The 23,175-nt window shown below is 39.8% G+C and overlaps 1 protein-coding gene and 1 long non-coding RNA gene across 3 annotated transcripts; one reads left to right on the forward strand and one right to left on the reverse strand.

Moving 5' to 3' along the window:
• Nucleotides 1-598: 598 nt before the first annotated feature.
• Nucleotides 599-20,169, reverse strand: dbndd1 (dysbindin domain containing 1). Of its 2 annotated transcripts, none has more exons than XM_028575849.1 (4): nt 19,714-20,169; nt 15,166-15,312; nt 10,425-10,555; nt 599-1,833 (listed from the first exon to the last, which is right to left on the reverse strand). In XM_028575849.1, exons 1-4 carry the CDS (start codon nt 19,742-19,744, stop codon nt 1,708-1,710), a joined length of 435 nt encoding a protein of 144 aa, XP_028431650.1. In that variant the 5' UTR covers nt 19,745-20,169; the 3' UTR covers nt 599-1,707. The 2 variants fall into 2 exon arrangements, with proteins under 2 accessions (XP_028431650.1, XP_028431641.1); XM_028575840.1 differs by having other exon boundaries at nt 10,421-10,555; nt 19,714-20,167.
• Nucleotides 20,170-20,370: 201 nt separating this feature from the next.
• LOC114545234 (uncharacterized) lies at nt 20,371-21,456 on the forward strand. Its single transcript, XR_003692384.1, has 3 exons — nt 20,371-20,458; nt 20,629-20,740; nt 21,092-21,456. It is a non-coding gene; the product is annotated as an uncharacterized LOC114545234 (long non-coding RNA).
• Nucleotides 21,457-23,175: the final 1,719 nt, after the last annotated feature.

The raw sequence follows: 23,175 nt of genomic DNA on the forward strand, positions 1-23,175 counted from the left end.
GATGCTTTCTGTGCTTCACTGTAGTTCATGTGGATATCACAAATGAGTAAGGATTAATTTGCTTTTCCATGTGGATGGATTGGCTGACCATCTCCATCTCAATACCTTGAGCCCTCCTCCAACATTTATTAACATGACAACAAATTGCTGATATTCAGGAAATCATTTGCTTTGGTGAATTGTGGCTTATGTTTAAATGTTTTCTCTTATTGTGAGCCAAGAGATCTGAGCTTGATAACTACTCATGTTGCATTCTCATTTCATGTATTTGCCAATTACAGCCAAGTTAAACTGCACCAATGTATTTTATATAAGGAAGACCGCAGATTTGTATACAGTAGCGTAAATGAACTGTATATCACAGTTAAAAACTGTGCTCAGCATAGAATGGGGCTGCATTTCCAAAGTGTGGCTATTAAATGACACAATAAAATGCACTTTTTAAAGACTTTTATTTATTCTTCTATCATCCCAGAGTCACTTTTGAGCCATTGTGTCATAGCATTCAGAATTATTGGCACTCCTGGTAAAGACAAGCTAAATGTGAGATAAATAAATCAAGTAATCAGCTATAACCTTTGCTTACAAAGATGTGATATATTGCATCATGAGTTTAATTCTTCTTTTAAAAGATGATTACAAAATTGTTGGCACTTTGTTGTGTTTTTGGCATTCATGCAAAGCTCATGGAAGTCTGCCTGACAATGATACAATTCTCCCTTAATTATCACCCATCAAGTTAATGCATCTACCGACTCTAATTACCTAAGCAGCAGCAATTCTGTCAGCAATCTTTTTTTAAATGATAAAGAAACTAGAAAACATTTCTCTAAACAAATTTTGAAAAGAAAGTACTTGATTATGGAAAAGTATTTTGCATATAGTTTGCTACTTGGTCTGTTTATCTTTTGTGTCATTTGCACCAAATGCCAATAATTCTGGAGGGCACGGTCAATACAATTCAGTGAGAGAAGTGCAAAACATTTCATTTAGGCAATTTTAATAACAACACACATATTTCATTAAAATGGAGAAAGTGTGGTGGATATAAAGAGCGTGGCCTCACTGACATCCACTTCCACTGATCAAGTTACCTTTATTGCAGGCAACAAAAAAACCCTGTCACATTTTCAAGTCAACACATTAAGTAATAGCCTCACAAGATATTTTATTTTGAACAGCTTTATTGATTTAAGTTTCCAATCATATCCTGGCAATTCAATGTGAATCCCAGTGTCTAAACTTCACATGGAAGGTCTGGCCGACACAATTTAGGAACCAATCTCACCATTCAGGACATTACCCATCCTGAGAGGCTGTAAGGATGGAGGTGCTGTTATTCTGCTGACCTCATACCCTGTCTGTCATTCAAAAACAAAGCTTAAAATCATCTGGCAGTCCAGAGTGCATTAAGAACCCCTTTCATGTACACGTGTGTGTCAGAGAGAGAGAGAGAAAGAGAGGGAGAGAGGAGGAGAGAATGTGTGTATTGCACATCTCAACATCTTTAGTAAGAGTATATAGCACGTTGTCCAGAGCTCAACCTGAACTTGTTTACTCAGCACCATGAAACGTTATGTGAGTGCGCAATGGCAGATGGGGGCCTTTTGGTCCGCTTTGTGTTCCCGCTCTGGCTCTGGGTTTTTTCTCTCTGCGTTCGGGCTCTTTCACATCAGAATCACGGCTGCTTTGGCCTCTCCAGCTTCATTAAGGGCTCTGCAGTGTCCGAGTCGCTGTGGTGCTTTCTTTCACGTGGGGGCTCAACTTTTCTGCAGCGTGTCCACGAGGGGGAGCGCATGTATCCACCTCTGGGCAGCACAGGCTGGTGGGAACCTGGGATCCAAACACACAATCCAAACTTGTTATCAACAGGAATCCAGAGTCTTGGCAGATAGAAAGATGTAAACAGACACAAGGAAATCACTTTGCACACCCGTTATGTTTCACAAAACTTTAAAATAGCTTTAAAATACAGTTCCTTATTTGTTAGTATACACAGATCAACACCTGCTAAAAGAATATTTATAACTAGGGGTCTTGTAAGATACAGCTCCTGCTTGCTTTTCTTCTAGCCATTAAAAGCCTTTAGTCTATATAGCATGTCTGCACACACACACACACACACACACACACACACACACACACACACACACACACACACACACACACACACACATATGCATAACAACCATTTCTAGACAGGCCACAGAATGTTGTTTATTCAAGATTACTGGGATCACCCTCATTACATTTTTAAAACGATCCACAAAAGTATTCATCACACAAAAAGCTGCTTTCTCTTTGTATAAGCCATCTTATACCAACTGTTTGTATATTAGACATATTTTATATTAGCCTTGTGGTCATGCGGCTTTACACCACTTGGTGCCGATATCCAACCTACCAGGAGGACAAAAAGGCAACAGAGGGAAAGACTGATACGAGAGCTAGAAAAATCACTTCCCAGTCTAATGTTGGGTCTCTTAAGTGAAGGTCATACTCAGTACCTGGCATATATTTCTTACCAACGCCACATCCATATCCTCACACACATCGGAGACGAAGAGAAAGGGGGTGGTAGAAAAGACATATTGATCTCAGAAGAGTGATGGCGTCTCTACTGGATTTTAATGAAGGACAACAACCTCCTCAGCAGCATGAAGGAGTCTGCTGCAGCAAGTGCCAAGAACACCTGCTCATTGACTGCTTGTTGTGTTTGTGTGCATTCAGATTTCTGTTGGCCTGTTATGGCCCTGTCATCTAATTAAACGACTGATAAACATGAATTCAGAACACACAGTACAAGCACAGAGGAATGTTTGCACACATGAGAGGAAAAGTAATTACATACCTCCCCACAACACATAGCTGTTCCCTTTTTCTCTGTCTCGCTCTCTTACAGTCACATACACAGAGTACCCTGAGCTTTGAGGTACTGCACTGTATTCCTTATGTGCTGCTGACTAGAAGCCATTTGATTCTTCAGCAGCATGTTGCCGCATGACTTAACGCTTCTGTTCTGAGACACTAGACTCTCCTACAGAAAACCTGTCAAGGCACAGGAAAAACATCATGCACATATGTAAATGTCACAATGCCCTTCTCATTAAACCCATTTAAAGGGAAACAACACTTGTTTTATTTCATAATAACTCTAGCACAGGCCAATCAGTGTTTGTGAACTGAGGCAGTATAGAACTATTTTTTAAAGATAACAATCTGTAATGTCTTTAAAAAAAACTAAAGCGGCCCCAAAGGCAATGAGTTCAGCTGGAATCTGAACTTTTACATTGAAAGGAGCTGTCTACTATGAATGGACAATGAATTTCTGTTTTTTTTCCTATTTTCTGCATCACTTCATCTCTCTGCATCACTACTTGTCTACATATCTTTGGCCAAATTCTTAAAACAAATACCCATTCTAAAACACAACTCTCATTATTTGGACATGAAAAAAATCAACCAGACAGAACGTAACACAATAGGTTATAGTCTGCAATGTCATCAGTTAAAACCCTGTTACTGCTCCAACGACAAAGCATAGGAGGCTAAAGCTATGCCTGTGATAGTTTTTCAGGGACGTGGGTAAACGCTATGGTTCGTCAAAAAAATATAAAATATAAAACAAAGAGCAGACCCACTGGACAAAGTCAACCTTTTGTATGTGCCTTTGGATCTGCTTGAGAGACGCTTGATGAAGCACTAAGTGCTGTATGTTTTCCGCTACTTGGCTATTAAGTACAACTGATCAAGTTCACTAATTGTGGTTGAATTGCCCATGAAACATGCAATCTGAATCAGGCTTTAAGATGCCAAATAGCTAAAAGTAAAAGAAATTAACATGGGAATGGACAATGGCGAAATGGAAGACAGACAGCAGAGTACACAAAACAAACAAGTCACAAGCATCTATAAATAATGTGGTTGTGTGGTGACTCAGATTATGATTACGGTTTAAATGGCTTTAAAGGACAAGGCCTTGTTTCCAGCAGGGAAAATTGAATTATTCAAGAAGAACCTACATTTAGGATGAACTCCCTTTAACCTCTCCCTCAACTACATGCCCTCAACGCAATGGCACACACTCAGCAGTTCCCCATACAGAATAATGCTCACACAGCACAGCTCAATACTACCACAATTGCAATGCAACCTTTGACACAAACTAATTAATTCAAACACCTTCTCTTTCTCTCCCACCCTGAACTCACTGATGACTTTGTGGGCAAATAAACCAATGTACTAAAACTCAAAAATTGCCTTGCATGAAGGGCTGAATAATGAAGGAGGTTTAAGGGAATCCAGATAAAACAGAACAGCTGGTCCTCATAGCTGAGATTTGTGCAATAATTTGCTGTTTGCATGAATCATTTCTCTTAAACACACACACCGTCATTGTCTGCACAGCACAACTTCTGAATAGGACAATAGAATATCTTTGTTCATGTGTGAAATATATGGTTTAGCAGTTTTTTAATAATCACACTGAAAAGTGATTTGTTATAATGGCAATGCATTAAGTTTCAAATGACAAAATGTGACAGTGTAATGACTCTGTATGACAAGCATTAGCATCTTATTGTATCTCCTGCACAATATATCAGATGTTGTTTGATGGACACTTCCATCCAAAATTACAACACCAAAACTCTCATGCAATTGCAACTGCTTAATACCAGAGACCATTATAGAACAGCTGTGTTTCATGTCTTTATGATCATATGATTCTTTGTACATCTTGTGTAGCCCTATATGCAAAACACCTGTTGCTCTACCGTATTTGTCCGCAGACTCTCTACAGCAATGTTGGTGGCTGCATCTGTCTGGGACGGTATCCTTCCTCTGTACAAGCCGTATCTGAGGCAGATATAGAGACAGAGATTGGGAATGAAGAATAAAGACAATCTAAGGGACAGAGGGTGAAGGAGGGGATGATTGTGTCTATGATGAGTGTGAGACAAAACAGCTCACAGGTAGAAATGAGAGATTTCTGGAAGCAACTCAAAGAAAGGCACTGCACAAAATTTTGCCACATTCTCTGATGTTGAGGCTGATCTATTTTTATGCACAGTTTATGCCAGTAAAAATACAAGAGTGAATGACACACACTGCATTTATCAACAATACATACAGACAACCTCAATCCTTCATCTGAATATGTCATTCTGAGAGTGCAAATATTTAATCATTATTGATATAGTTTTTCTCACAGGTCTGAGGCTGTGTAAAAAAAATCATTTAACATCATGACAGTGAAATACAGCTGTATGTGTCAGCTGACATCTTGATGAACAGAAAGCAGAGAAGTGGATGTGAGGCTTTGGATTGAAAGCCTCTTGGCTGTTGCATCTCCTGCAGCTGGCTACTGAAAAACAGCTGTGGCCTGTGACTTACAATAGGCTGAGGGAACTTGATGTGATGGTGTTGGAGAGGACAGCTGAGAAGAGTGGACAAGCTAAAAACGTGTTTAGTCTGCTTGGCTGTGGGAACATGGGTTCCAAGTGTAAGGAGGTAAATATTTATGTCACATACTGTAATAATTTACCAACTTGTTGTTGTTTGAGGCGTAAATTATGCCAGTCAAATTCAAGATTTGTCAATGGTGTACATGAATTTGCATTTAAGAAACTTTAAAACATTTTGGAGCTATCATCATTAATCAAACTGAACTGAAGTGATTCAAATCATGGCATAATGTGATATCTAATGATGCATCAAATCTAAAAGAATCTAATTATTGTTGGATTAATTGGTTCCCCCCATTTTATATAAGTAAAATAATAATATAAATCCCCTGATTTCACTTTTTAAAGTAGTATAGTTATTTTATGTGTTTAACAACCAGATGATGAAACTGATAAGAAGTGATTATATGTTATTATTCTTTGACCGTGCAACCCAGACTAGCAACTTGCCTGCAAGTGTTTCATTTAAAGGTCCAATGTGTAGGAATTTCTCCCATCTAGCGTTGAGATCATATATATCGCAATCAACTCTCTCGCACCACGCAGTTCAAAGTATGTATTACAGCTACGGAAGCCTTCACGCTTCAAAAAGCCGGTCTCTTGCTCTTTTCGATATCCTTTTTCTTTTTCTGGGCGAAGAAAACTGTTCCTGAAATTTGGATTTTGAATACGTGTGGTCCTCCATGTTTCCTTCTTCAAACTTGCCGGGGCCAGGAAGCTACGATACCCATTAGCAGCATTAGCAGCACCTGTGAGTTCATCGTGTGACAGCAAAAACGCAAAAGGCAGAGCAGTATGTCCTGTATGTCCCTTACCGGCAAATGTATTTCAAGATGGCGCATAAATATGGAGCGTCTACCCCAGTTCATGCGGATGCAAATGTAAAATTTCAAGCCAAAAGGAATATTTGGAATTGATGGTGGTGGTAAATATTCATGAAAAAGGACAAGTTTGTGAACGGGCAACACAGATTTTGATAATGAATAACTAAACACGTTACACACTGGACCTTTAAAGGGGTGATAGAATGCAAACTGATTTTACCTTGTCAGTTGAAAAATGACAGTTTGGTGGGTAAATAGGACATACATAGAACCTCAAAATCCCAATGACACCTCTTTCCTCTGCAAATCTCACAATTTGAAACTGCCTCTGAAAACGGGCAAATCTCAACAAGCCGCCTAGTTGACTTCAACTCGGTGGCTCCTCCTCATTTGGCTCTAGTCTCTCTCTTTGTCACGCCCCAACATTTACATACTGTAGGCTACACAACTGACCTGAGATCAGGTAGTCTTCTGAATCTACACTACCGGTCAAAAGTTTGGGGTCACTTAGAAATTTCCATTCCAGACAGAATACCAGCAGAGATCAGTTGCATTGTTTTTTTTAATCAGGGCAGCAGTTTTCAGATTACATTATGTGCTTACATAATTGCAAAATGGTTCTCGACTGTTGTAGACAGAAGTGGCTGAAGAAATGCTTGAAATTCCATGCTTTTTGGTCTAAACGTCATACACAAATTAAAAGTGGTACAGCTCCCATATACTTTGACACTTAGGGGTGTGCCTGATATCATTGGAAAGGAAACACTCAAGTTGTGTCGGGGTGATTCTAGGCCTTACTGACACAGAGTTACAGAGGCTAGAATGGAGATTTTTTATTTCTGTCCAAGATATAAATCTGTAAAATTACTAAAATACACTGCTGTAAACACATCTGACAGGTGACAGACAACACAGCATTAGCCACGTCTCAGCTTACTACAGAAAAAAATTCAGAAGCTAAAAGACTCAAAAATGGATTTTATATGAATTCTTTTCTACAAATATGTCTGTGCGTTTTTTTATTTCTATTTGAAAAGTGCAAATAAAAAAGCCAAAAAACTACAAAATACAACACTTCTCAAATACACAAACAAACCCACATCAATCACCTTTCCAATGATATCAGGCACACCCCTGAGTGTCAAAGTATATGGGAGCTGTACCACTTTTAATTTGGGTATGACGTTTAGACCAAAAAGCATGAATTTCAAGTGTTTCTTCAGCCACTTCTTTCTACAACAGTCGAGAACCCTTTTGCAATTATGTAAGCAAATAATGTAATCTGAAAACTGCTGCCCTGGTTAAAAAAAACAATACAACTGATCTCAGCAAGTATTGTGTCTGGAATGGAGTGGAATGGAAATTTCCAAGTGACCCCAAACTTTTGACCGGTAGTGTAGGTCGTGCAGATCTCTGCTATTCCATTACAAAATTCACTTCTGAAACTTTTTTATGCGAGAAATCAACTATATAAAGCTCAAATATGGGCCGTTTTACGAAAATGTATGGCTAATTGTAAATTTTGTCCGACTGTGTGTCGGAGTTCGGTGCTGCCTGGGTTGCTACATCGCCGCCCTGCCTGTCCTACTTCACAGACCCCGGCCTGCTGTAATCTCGATTGAGCTCCGTCACGGCCGGCAGCCCACGGCACTCCATACCCGCGCAAACTCACTCTTTCTGGATTGACTGGATTACCAAAAGCCGCTGCCCTGACAGAGCTCCAGGGCCTGCAGCTCGCTGTTCTCCCTCCCCTCTTCCTGCTAAATGGCCGCTGTGTGACTGAGAGCGTGGTCAGCAAGCTTGTTACGCCCGCAATCTCTTAACGCAGGTTCCAGTTAATCTTATAATGAATATGTGTGTTGAGTTATTTAAACAAACAATTGGGGAAATAAACGCCTCTTGTCCGCAAGTCTCATTGGTAGAGCCCGTGGAGCTGGAGTCCATCAATGAGAGCTAGCTAGCCTCCCCCTAACGAGACCTCTGAAATTCACAAAAATGCATTAAATTGAAGTGTTAGCTAAGTTTTGTAAGACCTTGGGGAACCTGTAATATACATGCCGTGACAAAATTCAAACTGTAAATATACTATAGTTATGCCGAAAGTGTAGCTAGCTAGCCGCAATCGTTTCCTATTGTATTTAGCTAATGGGACACATAGCTAGCTAGCTGCTCCTCCTAACAAGACCCCTCACGTTCATAAAAATGCTTTAAATTCAAATTGGACTGTTAGCTTTTGTTAGCTTTGTAAGACCTTGGGGTAGCTGTGATATAAGTGCCATGACAAAATTCAAACTGTAAATATATTATGCCGGCAGCCGGCTGCGGAGCCCCGGTAGTGCAGTAATCCACAAAGGGGGACTTTGCCCTGGGTATGGAGCCCAGCAGGCTGCCGCTTTCTCGTCAGACTGTGTGGAGCTCCTAAAGTCCGACACGTCTTACCAAATTTGCAATTAGCCATCAATTTTCGTAAAGCGGCCCATATTTCAGCTTTATATAGTTGATTTATTTATTTATCACATAAAAAAGTATCAGAAGTGAATTTGGTAATGAAACATTGCAGTGTCTGGAATATGAGATTCTGTCGCGTCTCTAATGTGTGTGTATGGGGATTCGCTCAACCAATCAGCGCGCGTCTCTAATGTGTGTGTATGGGGATTCGCTCAACCAATCAGCGTGCGTCTCTAATGTGTGTGTATGGGGATTCGCTCAACCAATCAGCGCGCGTCTCTAATGTGTGTGTATGGGGATTCGCTCAACCAATCAGCGCGCAGCTCATCAAAATATTCATGAGCATACCATATTTGGAAGAAAAACTCTTGTTACAAATAGGGCCAAAACATTCAAATCTTAAAGTTAACAGACTACAGTGCTACTAAGCCACACTATACGCTATGTGCTCAGCACCAAACACCAGACAGACACAGTTAGCGACTAGCTGGTGAACATAGTGGAGCATTTAGCAGCTAAAGAGCCAGATATCTCAATCAGACATTCATCAGATGGCCAGAAACACAACTCTAAATGAATTATAATGTTGCTCCGCTGGATGTGTTACTAGGAAACTGTTTGCTAACAAGTTCATATCAACTTAAGGTGTTAATACGTCAATGTTGTGTCCACAACTTGTTTCCGCTGCCCCTGAGTGGGCAAACAAATATTTTATTGCAGGTTTAAGTAAACCTGTTGTTATGATCAAGTGTAGCTTGGTTGGTATAGTAACTCCATGATGGTGATGATCTGGACAACACCAAATCTAGCACTAGCAGCAGTGAGAAATAAACTGTGTGCACCTTGATTAAGGATCCTCTCAGAGTACATAATACACTGGAATACTTGAACACAGAGTTCTCTACACTTGACAATCCACAAGGTTTGACTAAAAGACAAAGAACATGGGTCTTTCTTGCACATGAGACGAGCCTTTGCACTTTAATTTAAATAACTGCCTGTGGAGCTGCAGACAGCAGCATATAGCCAGATGGCTCACTGGGACCATAACGCACACTTAACAAGCTGTGCCATGATATGGAACATTAGTAATAAACAGAAAAGAGACGGAAGGGAGATAACGCTGTTTTTGTTAAAGGAGGAGATGCTATAATAAGTACCATAAGAGAAAAAAAAGCAATAGAAGCATGTAGAAAGAGTATGACAAAGTTTTAGATAATGGTTTGTCTGAAAATCCCAAATATGTTCACTGTGTTTCAGTGGATCAAACAGTGAAGTCCACCATTAGATTCTCTTTTAAGTCACTGTCACCAGAATGATAAATATCTGTTTTGAACCTATTACGTATTCTCAGCCAAAGAACGAGAATTGGTTACACCCCTAGTCGATGACGGTATTACAATTGAAAGTCTGACATTTTTATCAAGAAAAATGTGATGTTTTAAACTGGAACAGTCCATGCACAGAATACATAATATTATAAAGACATTGTCTAAACTGTGTCGATGGACCATTAAATCTTGAGGTGGCATGAAATCCTGTGTGAATGCCGAGAGGCAGGAGAGTCGGAGGAGAGAGTTCACCGTCCGGATGAGGCTCACAGGTCATAAATAAAACATTGGAAAGATTTTGTGCTTCCTTGTGCGGATCGGAAGAAACATGTTTATTTTTAGCAGGCCTTACCTTCTGGTGACTCGTGGTTCTCCTCATCAGAGTCAGCAAAGACTTCAGCCAGTTCCTGGTCAGACATGTCAGTCAGCTCAGTCAGATCCAGGAGGTCAAAGTGCACCTCCAAAGATGACACACTACTCAGTGGTTCTGAGGCAGACAGAGAAAACAGCATACTTTTAGTCTGAAAGGAGATTGAGAGATTAAAATGATGCACTTGTTTCTTGCTGACAGTGCAGAAGAAATGCAGCTCTTTAAAAAGAAATTGTGATAAACTGCATTTATTCTCAACACAGAGCTCCTCAGCTCTTCATGTAATGCTCTTGGCTCTTCATTGTACGCATAATCAGATCAATAGCTGGCTCTTGCAGCACTATTGTAAAATCAATTTCAACAAAGACTTTTTTACGCTTTAACTTTTATCTGTACATCTCTTGCTCTCTATTTCGGAAAAATATTTCACACAGTAAATTTGAATATTGAATCTGCCTCAGAGTTCGTCAGTGTAGTCAATGAGTGTCTCTGTTTCAGCAGCATGACACCTGAGTGTTAACACAGGCAGTCACTGAAGAATTGAAACAAGAGCTAAAGTAAGACGAGATGAAAATAGCCAGTTCTTTTAACACACTGTGGTCTCCTGCATCTTTCCCCTGGGTGTGTTGCACCTGTTCATTTCTGCACAAGATTCCTCGGCAGGAAGGAGTCACTCCACAGCGCTGTGGAGATAGGTCTGGCAATGCAAGACTACTAATGCTGCACACAACAGGGTCAAATTCACACGTGGTGTGCGTCAATGTGGCATGCTCAGCATTCCAATCAGTCTGCTTCCAAAGCTGAAATTTTAATGTAATGTATGTAAAGTGAAATTTATTCAAAGACTGTAATAGATGCATAATTCCTAGCAAAGGTCCAAGACCATCTGCTCAAGTCAAGGAACCGATTCTATGTAATAGAGCTGAACTAATCCACCATGATAGTAAGAAAGATGTTTAGGGACTGCACTGAGGCAAACGGAGGTGTGTTTGTATTTCCTTATGAATCAGTGGATGCCTGTCTGCCATGCAACATCAAGTCTGAATGAGTTCACTGGTTGTTTGTGGGCGTGACTTTGTGGAGAAAACAATGGGTTACGTGACAGGTTGAAAGCTGTTATTATCCCATGTTGTTGGGCTGCTGTTTTGCAGGCTGTTTAAGTCAATGCTTCAGCTTGAAGAGACAAAGCCCACTCTCCTGCTGCTCTTTGTCTGCTGTTACATCTAATTTCCTGTATCGGCCTTCTGATAGAGCACATATTGATTTAAAGAAGACCGATCATCATGCTGAAGCAGTGGCTGGTGACTTTGTCCATGTTTCAGATATATTCACTCAATACTAGAAATGCCAGGAGACACATAAATCAGTAGAAATCGTAATGTCCACAAAAAGAGAGAAATGGGGAAAAGAGAATGACAATAAAGACAAGAGACTAAGAAAGGAGATGCAAGAAAGACAGGAATAGAGGTGATAGTGCTATTTGAATCCTTATAGACTTTAAACCTTCAATACAATTAATAACTTACCTAAATTGACAACTGTCAGCTCAGATTTTTAACTCCAAGTAAAACATATTCCCTTAAAACAAATAATTTCTCATCCTTCTTTGCAGTAATCACCTGTGGGATCCCCCAGGGCTCTATTCTGTTATAAATTGGATACAATTAAACATATTCACATATATTCACACCCATTAAATCGTACATTAAAACCCAACCCCAGGGAGCCTGGGTAGCTCACCTGGTAGAGCGTGCGCCCATATACAGAGGTTTACTCCTCAACGCAGTGGCCGCACGTTTGACTCAACCTGTGGCCATTTGCTGCATGTCATTCCCCTCTCCCCCCCAAAAAAAAAAAAACAACCCCACACTTTGTTGGATATCTGAGGACAAATTAAAATCAAATTAGTAATAATCCTTTTTGGTTTAATGTGATCATTCATGCTATAATACCCATTCCTGTTTAGATCATAGAAGGTTTTAACCACTGACAAAAGAGACCACATACACATGTTGTTTTTAGCACCATGGTTTCTTGTATGCTTACAGGTTACCTCTTAAATATAAAATGATTTGAAGCTTCTTAGCCTGTTGTGCCATCCTGACAATGCAAATTTCTAACTTCTATTTCAGCAGCATATCTATTTTCACCCCCTTTTCAGGAAAAGTGAAAAAACTAGAAGCAGTGAATCATGGAGGTTGGAATTTGTGGAGGAGGAGATAAAGAGAAATGAGGGAGAGACAGGATGATGCGAGAAGAGGGAGCGATGAAGTATAGGTAAGAAGGAAATGTTACAAAATAAGAGGGGAAGGGAAAAGAGAGAAAATAGATGAAGAGGAAGGAAGGCATTATGTAAAGCAAAACACTAACTGCCTTATTTTCTGCCATTATTTTCAATTGGCTACAAGGTTATTCCCTTTCTGCTGCACTTGTTTTTAACCACCTCTTCCCCATCTCTTTTTTCCTCTCCCACACCCTTTCTCCTTGAATAATTGATCAGTACGATTTCTCTCCCAGGCAGACACACTGAAAACAACTGCCTCCATCTCAAAAGCCATTCAGAGGAGCTTTGAGACACCAGTGTGGATGACTGACAATAGAGAATTCACACTGAGACAAAAATATTTAAAAGACCACTGCCTCTTCTTCTCACAGCAAGCATACAGCCTGGTGGCCTGTAAAGTCAAATTTGTGTTTTCTGATCTGTTTCAACTTCTCCTTGGCATATTTTTTTCCGCATGCCCTTAATCTCACACTTAATATCCATGTCTTTGTAGTTAATGCGTGTGTGAAAAGTAAAATGATGTTTCCTTTAATTCAGTGAGACAAATAATTGTTTGCATGCAATTTGATGTTTTACAAAATATTTTACTTTCATTTTGATTTTTCTGCATGTAGAAAGGCACAGATAGATTCAACTGATGGAACAAAGAATAGGGAGGATGGGTTAGAGGGAGGAGTTTACATTTGAGAACAGGATAAGGGAGCAGAGGGGATGTGCCTTGCTTGCTGGATCTGTGTAATCCCCTTCCCCTCTCTAATGGCTCATCAGGGCTCTGAAGTCATCAGTCAAGCCTGAGCAGCTTGTAATGATGACCGGGAGTAAAGATGATTGATTAAAGGCTAAGGTACTGAGATAGTATATTAAACAAGCAATGCCAAAGAATGTGTTATCTAAACAACATGTTCTGTTGCAAGTATTATTTTTTTTAGTATTCAGATACATACTTTTCCAACAACTGACAGCTTACTATTCATGCTGTGATTTCTAAGTCCATCAAAATTAAAACATGTTGCAAAACTCCAGTATGTAATTCTTTATTCATCACCCTGATGAAAAAAAGTCAGGTGAAAATGTTTGATGAACAAAGCATGCTTTACTCTGGAACAGAGCTTTGCGACGTGTTTTTATGTAAGCTGTGAAATAAGCATTTTGAATACCACATTTCTCTGTTCTTCCCTTTAACTTCTGGTTTCTGCTATTAAAGATTAATTCAAACAGATGAAGACTTTTTTGCTCTAAAGCTACTGAACAGCTGCAGTCCCCATGCATTTTTAATAATCAATTCCATCCACCCAATCACAATAACAAAAGGAAATGTATGTACTGTACCTGCATGTTTTTTTTGTGTAATTTAGTTGTCAGTTGGTTTGTGGCATATATACAATAAATAGGACTCAACTTTGGTCCCCCTTTTTGGAGATACAAGTGCAACACTAGGAAGTGACAAATGAAAATGCAATGTGGCTCTGTGGACAAAAGCCTTAATGAATAATCTCCATAAAATTTAAAGAGCAGGTAAATTGTTTTATTTGATTCCTAATCTCTCAATTTCCTTTCCTTCTCTTTGCTTAATAGCCACATACTATTAACTGACCTGCCAGGTGGCACGGCTAGTTAGTGTGTCACGTTAAATCATTGAGACACTGGCCCCTGAATAAAGTTGTCTCTCTGAAAAAGTGTTTGGTTAGTGAAGCAGATAAAGGTTGCCTTGTCACTCGTGTAGCCCCAGTATCTGTGTCTGTGCTTTGGGCTCTGAGTCTGGCACGTACAGGGCAGCCTCTGTATGGGACTGATGCACAATGAGTCCTTTCAACCAAGCTGCAGTGGTTTTTGAGAATGTGGGACCAGAAAACCTAAAATAGGCAGCGATCAATCAGTGTGTTTAAAGCTCAGAGAAGATCAACCTGGACTCTACTCTATGAGGATGTAGATAGTCCAGAATTATATGCATGAAATGGTGTATGTGAGATTCATTATTTTACTGTAGATCGATCCAGTAGTGACTGTCACGGATAAGACGCTCTTTAAAGCAACACTAGGTAACTTTTCCGTCTTCGGTCCCCCTACAGGTTGGAAGCGGAATTGTCCATTGCATTACATTGTCCAGTTCATTCAAACTACAGATCCGCTAGGCTACCCGATCTGGCAAACTTGCATAATGTAATGTAATGGACAATTCCGCTTCCAACCTGTAGGGGGACCGAAGTGGGAAAAGTTACCTAGTGTTGCTTTAACAGAAGCAAGATATCCTCTGCCCTCCTTATTCAACATTTCTCACAACTTCTCTTTCTTTGTTGGAGGCATTTGCTATTGATCAGGTATCTTGCTCAAAGCCTTTTCCAGCCATAATTAGCCTGTAATGCCTCTTTACCACAATGAATATTCATCAATGTTTCACATTCTTAATATCGCCTTCTCTTTACCCTCTTCGCCTGGTACTCACGTCTCTTCTCTGTGATGTGCAGCAGGCTAGCAGTATGCCCTGACAGGCCGCCCTCCTCCTCCTCCCCTGCTGGGTGGTGAAAACACTCCCTGGATAGGTCACCTGAGCTGGAGGGCTTCAGCAGCTTCTGGATGTCTTTATTGGGCTCTGTCAGCACACATAGACACATTAACAGATAGTGAGAGGGAGCAAAGAGAATTAAAGGTGGAGATATTGATCATACGTTTTTAGATTTTTAATAAAGGATTACAGAGATGCTGGATTATTTGCTCTCCTTACTTGAACTGTAGTGCTCAGGTCTAGATCTAAACCAGAACAATTTAAAGCAGCAAGACATTACAATACAATCTACAAAGACACATATCGGGGTAATGAAGGGGAAGAAATTACTCAAGAGATCCTGAAGTACTGAAAGAGGTCAATGTTGGTTCCAGTGTCTGTCAGTCGTGTTTGGTGATTATCCTCCGTATGTAACCAATGTTATGTTTTCCCACTCAATTACCAAATCCAAACCTAACATTAATCACCTGCCCATTGTAATGCTTGAGTATCCAAATGTTTGTTTTCCTCTTAATATATTCTTTACAACATTCAAACAGTAAGTCTACACACTCTGCCTTTTGTCAATCCTGTATCAATTTCTGTTTGCATCTATGTGCATATGTGTATACACAGTGTTAAATGTTTCATAGACGTGTGATTACTTAGAAGGAGATTGGTTTACTTGGTTGTGGGCAGACAGCTAATTCAACAGTTGTTACATTATGTCATTTTATGTCTATAAAGAAAATGCATTCTGAGAGCTTGGCCATGCTCTACAATACATTCAAAATAGAAGAAAACAGAACACAGACTATTAAGTCTGAAAATAGAGGCTTCTTAAAATAGCATCCCTTCAAGTATGCACAGACTCTGTTTGTCTGTTTGACACAGCTGAAACATAGTGAGGTATGTGATGAGGCTGAGTGAGGTAAACTATGTTAATTTCCAAATTGCAGGAGGCTGAAGTGATGGTAACAAATAAAGCATGTTGGATAAAATTTATTAACAAAGTGAATGAGTACTACATGTTTGAAAAAATATATTTAAAAGGAAATCATAACAGAAAAAAGACCCATCTGTGTATATGTAGCGACATTTAGCAAAAATGATGGCAGAGCTGATGGAAAGAGGTGTGGGAGTATAGCAGATTCCTGATGGACATCACCAGATGGCTGCAATGTTATTTCTACTTGCAGTATGCTCCAAGACAGTTGACTTTCTCATATCAGATTAAAAGCGTTGTTACAGTTGAGGCCAAGCCAGAACATGTGGGATTCCGCTTTCACCCTGAGAAGCACAGTGTTCATTGCTGGCTATTGATTGATTTCCCCAGCGAGGAGCCACAGAAATGGAACTAACTATAAAGTTACCTCTGCTGTTATAATGAAATGTTTGTTCAATATTTAGACTATCAACCAGCAGCTTGGGTTTCCATTTTCATCACCTTCTTCAGCAAACACTCATTGCAGAAATAATGCAGGACTTTTTACCATTGTTTTAAGGCAGTTTATCATCCATCCCTCTATCCAAACTCTAATCTTATCCATTAATCCTAAAATCCGTTTATTTTTCTGGGGAAATGTCATCATCAAGAGTAGTGGGCTGTTGGAGTGAATTTAGTGAATTCACAAAAGAAAACACATTTCCCATGTTTTAATGAACTATTTGTGTTGTAGAATACACATGACCTTTCTGTATGTTACATAAAGAAATGACTCCTGTTTTAGACTATAGATACACTTACCATTCAAGACATAAACCTGCATGGCTATATTGCTTCCTGCTGTTTTCTTCTCACATGTTTGTGTGCTCATATATTCTCAAGTGTTTTGTATTTTGATAGAAGACGAGTCTGGCTTTCAGTCAAGATTTTTATCGGTGACAGAAGAAAAGAGCTTTCAAGAAAGTCAGAGGATTATCTGTGTGTAAAGGAGGACAGGTTTACACAGATTGCCTGAACTAGCCGCCACCTGCCGAACCGGCTGTGAAGAAGCTAGAGCAAATAACGAGAATATAAGTTGCTGCTGGTAAAAGACAGTCAGCTATCAGAAAGGTGGTCTTTTCAGGCAATGGCTGACCCTATCTTGAGGTGTCAGCAGTGACTGGCTGTGAATCAGCTAATCTTAGACAGACAGATACATGGAGATTAAAGGAGAGAGAGAGAGAGAGAGAGAGAGTGTACATTTGCCAAAAGTTGAATCAAATTTAGTTGCTCAGTTCAATAAATCAATCGTTTGTAGCGCAGGCAGGAGGAGGAATTATCATCCTCTCTCAACACCCTTTTCGCTAGGTCATTGTGCTTGCTGATGGCTGTCCATCTTGATAGTAATTAGGGGTCCAAGCACGAGGCTGTAGCAAAGCTATGTGCCAAAAATTATACATATGGACCACTAGGTGGTACTATAATGACGTCAAACGTGTTTTTGCCTATAACTCCCACAATACACATTAGAAACCGTGTTCCTAGAATCGAGCTGAATCTGATGATATAGGCCACGGCCATTTCCGCAAACAATTTTTTTCGCAATATTGTGCAATGTGCAAAACCAATTTTTTAGAACTCCCCCTAGGCCACGCGACCGATCTGCACGAAACCTGGTACGTAGCATCTCCAGATGGACCTGGCCAAAAGTTATCAAAAGAATTTTGCTACATTAAACTATGTGCAATTTACAACCAAACTAATTTTCGTAGCTAGCCACAAAACACAAACTTTAGCATATCTCAGCCAAATTAATAGGTATCAGGTATTACTTGGTATTATTGTTCGACATCCCACTCCGAGCCCCTGTACCAAATTTGGTGAGGATCGGCTATTAGGGGGCGCTATAATGAACGTAGATGCGTTTTGGCAAATAACTCAATGCATTTAAATGGGAAACTTGCAATGGCAATATCTCTGCCGCAGTAAATGCTATCATCACAAAACTTGAAATTATTGACATGCCACTCTGCGGCTCTATACCTGATTTGGTGATGATCGGCCTTTATTGGGCGCTATAATTGAGGTAGAAGCGTTTTAGCCTTTTACCCAATGAATGTGAAATTTGCTATTGCATTTCACTACAATTTCCTGGCTTTTGCCTCACTGCCGTCGTGCATTGGGTTCTCCCCTTCGCAGGCTCCACTTTCGTGGGCTCTGAGCATCATCAGGGGCGACTTGTGCCATGGAGGACTGGCGCCGGGGAGGCTTGGACCCCGTCATAACTGCTTGCAGTTCTAGTTTGTTTTTTAATTGTACAATATACTCAGCAATGAGCATTTCTATATACAATTCTGTAAAAATAGATAACCAAACTGCTGTGCACAGGCAATGAGTTAAGAACATGTTGACTCCAGAATTTATTTTCCAAACAGTTTTTTTTCCATCAATATTTCATTCTCAATTCAATTCTTCAATCCTCCCAAGTAGGGCTGCAAATGTTAATTTTGTATAACTATTGCTCTCCAGAAGTCACACTTTGTGACCCTATCCTGTGATACATCATTTTAATGCCGTTAACTCTAATTCAATCTCATCCTAATGAACAAATAATATCCCAATTTGTCATGGGTGGGCCGTCAGCATGAACATATAGTGCTCAGATACTGTCTGTAAACACTGATAAGTGGAACAAAGCCATGCCAGGAAAAAAAAACATCTCCCATTATATCTGCTGAAATGGCAACTTATAGTGACTGCATAGACATTGTTTGACCCCAAGGTACAATAGAGTAATAAAGCAACATTGTAATAGTGGTTGAATGCACATTGTAGGTTCAGAGGCAGCTAATTTAATATACTGAAAAATAAACTACCCTTCTACAGCTTTGCCTCACATTATGAGATAGCTTTAATGTAGCAAAGCAAATGCTAATATCTCAAGACTTTGATACCTACAATACTTAGTTTACAATGTATATAAACAAAGATTACATACATTATCAGCACTTTGAATGATTAGATGTTACAGAGCAATAGTGGCACAGAGGCATTGTGCAGTGCTACCACACAGCACAGGCTTCTCTGGATGGCCTTTACACAAAGGCCATATGCGTCCACTATTGTACTGCAATTTGTATTTCATCAGTCCAGCTTTTGCATGGTTGACCTACAATGTGTGGATATAAAATGACCTGTACTGATAATAATAGGTTAAACATGAAGATGAATGTAGAAATGAACCTTCCATAATTGGATCCTAGGAGATGAAATGATCAAAGACAGAGTACTGGTGGACTGCTATATTTAAACCTAACATATATCAGTGACTAAATCTTGCCTAGACAATCAGAAAAATGTAGTTACATGATTTAAAACCAGCTCCTCTGACAATAGTATTAAGTCCCACCATCGAGAAAGTGTCTATATATTAAAACATGCTGTTTTAAGAAGACACTAACTTAACAGCAGGCAGGGTATCTAGAGCACAAGTTATTCTAAAGACAAAGACACTCTGCAACAACCATGCTAATGTGACAAAAGCAGTAGCACAGAGAAAAGAAAGAATAGAAAATGTCTCTTACCTGGGCTCCCGGCCCCTCCCTGTGCCTCCATGCAGCTCAGCCGAGAGTGTCCTGCTGTTCACACCAGCATCGGAGAGTGGAGGAGACAAACAAGGAGGGAAGAAGGGAGAGGCAAGGGGAGAGTGTGTCTGTGCATATGAGAGAGACTAGGGTGGGGTGGGTGAGTGGGTGGGTAGACACAGCGAGACCTCAGCTCTCCAAAGACTCTGCTCCTCCTTCTTTTTTCGTCCTCCGTTGTTCTAGATTTCCCAAACAGGTGATGTTGGTTTCTCCTCTCACTCAGTCCACCTGCCCCGCTCTACCATCAGAGCCGTCTGAGTGCTGCACTGCCTCACTGAGCGACTCCACCACCGAGAGGGAGGTCTGGGAACAGCGACATCACTGCAAATGGCTAAGCCACTTGTTTTAGTAAATGCAGCATTGTGAGGCTTGGCTTGGTATGTACAGAATACACATAGAGAGTGCGAGAGAGAGAGAGAGAGAGAGAGAGAGAGAGAGAGAGAGAGAGAGAGAGAGAGAGAGAGAGAGAGATCCAGGGCAAAAGAGAGAGAGGGAGAGAGAGAGAGGTAGAAAGGGAGGGAGGGCTAAGCTGGCAGCCTGCCCAGACTGAGTGAAAAAGGGGAGGTCTGTGGACCACTGGAAGGAGGAAATTGTGTGTGTGTGTGTGTGTGTGTGTGTGTGTGAATGAGTACCCCTGTGTGTATGTGCTGGACTGTAGCATTACAATTTGTGGAAACACTTGAAGGTAAGTTATTAAACCTGATGGGTCATTCACATAGGCACAGGTCAGGCAGGCATGGTGCCTGGATGGCAGCAAGGCAGATGATTAAAAGAGATATGTGGCAATCAAACACAGTTTAAGAACATGACAAATAATAGATATAACCATCAAGGGATTTCTTGTCTGTGATACAGGATGGAAATCTGAATTCCATACCTTCAGGAAAGCAGGAAATGGTGTTTCTTTCTGCTGAAGGGAATCTGTTGGTAGAGCTCACCCTCTAGTGGCAGGCTCTGACTCATTCAGGTATATGTGATTTGTTCATATGTGATACTGGTGTCATGTAGGGCTGCAACTAACGATTATTTTCATAGTCGATTAATCTGTCGATTATTTTCTTGAATAATCGATTAGTTGTTTGGTCTCTAAAAGGTCATCAAATGTCTTGTTTTGTCCACAACTCAAAGATATTCAGTTTACTGTCACAGAGGAGAAAAGAAACTAGAAAATATTCACATTTAAAAAGCAAGGAAGGAGGAATCAGGAATCAAAGAATTTTTACTTTTGTCTTAAAAAATTACTCAAACTAACTAATCGATTATCAAAATAGTTGGCAATTAATTTAAGAGTTGACAACTAATCGGTTAATCTTTGCAGCTCTACTGTCATGCCTGAAAACCACCAGAAACCATCACCTTCATGGTCACACCCGTCAGCTACTTCTGTGACTAGAGTCTGCCACAAGAAGCAAAGAAAGAACAATCAAAACTTCTTTCTACTTTGGTTTAAATAAGGAATGTGGAGAGGTGCCAGTTTGCCTCTTGGGACTCTTGCCCTTAAGCTAGGCACCGAACCCCCATCTGCTCAGGGCACATCTCCAGTAATGCTTGTGGATAGGCAGGCTATTTATGACAATGTGTTGGTACAGGTGTTTGTGCATGTGTGTATTTAGGGCCTGTGTGTAATGAGTAAAATAACAAAAGTGTGAAAAAGTTAATTTTCTGTGCTGTGTGTTCAGTGTTTTCTTCATAAATGTTCTAGAACATTTACTGTCATAAACATTACACTGTAACTTGCAGGCTGTAACCTAAAGCGTACAAACAAAAGTTGATCCATATGTCACATAATGATATCGTGCAGGATGGAGGAATACTGTATTTTCATTTAATAAAATTAAAGAACAAAATCAGTGTCCTTCAAACACTGTCCTTTACATTTGAGGAGTTAATTGTGGACCTCTACTATAGGCCTTTTTCCATAGATGACTTTTCTTTTTATGTACCTACTGTTTATATTATTTAGTTACTGGAATTTTTTTTATATTTCGCCTTTTTAATACTGCAAACCACAGTTCTTTTTTTCCAAAGTCAGCAGTAGCAAGTATTATTCTCATATGTTTACTAAGTGCTGGATTGTATGGTGTGAATTTGTTTAATTCACTTTACTTTAATTCAATTTGTATCCAGTTAAATAAAGTTGTGACAGTTATGTATTTAAGTGACAAAGATCCTTATAAGTTCACAAGTATAATATCCCCCCTCATGTCTGATAGCTCCTTGTATAGAAGAGTGCTCACCAGCAGAGGAGGACTCTTCTCATTTTCTGAATACCAGTAGAAGAATGTCAAACAGTTCTTGTTCTCCAAGACTTCTGGCTTCACTGGGATACTTCAGACCATCTGCAACTACTTCAAAACCACCACAACTATATCCACTGGGATTTCACTGCAAAGTCCTTACCAGTATGATTGCGGGAAACATGACTCAAGCACCACAAGGGCTCACATTTAGACTACAGAGGTTTAATGTGGTCATTTCAGGGAGGTAAAGTACACTGTGAAGATATGTGGTTCTTTCATGGGAATGCAGTATCCAGATTATACACACATACTGATGTAAATATTGATAACTACCTGAAGAAGATGAAGGTCAAAGTGGGTGGACATTATATTTTTTTAAATAATTCTCTGCAGTTCAATTACTGCTGAACAGCACACAACACCTAAAGGCCTGAAGGTGGTGCTCCAGTTTAACTCACAGTAAGATTCACTGTAAGAAGAGAAAAACGACAGAAGCTACAGAAATAGGAACAGAAAATATATTAAATCTAATAAAAACTCAGCAAACAAAACCAGTAGGCCTACTGCGATATTAGTGTTTCAACAGAGGCACCATTCTGCTGTTCAACCACTGTGTCAGTTGTTTTGTCTAACTGACACCTAAACAATGGAAATGTACTGGACACATCTGGTAAATTAATTTTGTTTTGTTTTTAAATGCAATAAATTAATATGCATATACTAGTAGTGGAGGTCTACCTGAAGATGGACAGCACATCTTCATCTTAAACCCAAATCCAAATGTTCAGATTAGGGCTGGGCGATATGGAGAAAATCAAATATCACGATATTTTGACCAAATACCTCGATATCGATACAGAAACGATATTGTAGTGTTGACTTTTGGTGCTTTCCACAAAATATTTACAGAATGAGATTTTTGATAAATGATCATCAGTAATGTGGATATATGACTAAGTGGGTAAAGGCAAATAATAGAACAGTTACAACAGTCTGGTAAGTTCAGAAAATGACATCACTTAACTGTAATGCAGCCTTTAAAATCAGGAAAAGACAACGCTTGTGTCATATTACCATATTACGATATCCCAAATCTAAGACGATATCTAGCCTCATATCACGATATCGATATAATATCGATATATTGCCCAGCTCTAGTTCA

The sequence above is a fragment of the Perca flavescens genome, chromosome 1, assembly GCF_004354835.1.
Source record: "Perca flavescens isolate YP-PL-M2 chromosome 1, PFLA_1.0, whole genome shotgun sequence".
Taxonomy (NCBI): Eukaryota; Metazoa; Chordata; class Actinopteri; order Perciformes; family Percidae; genus Perca; species Perca flavescens.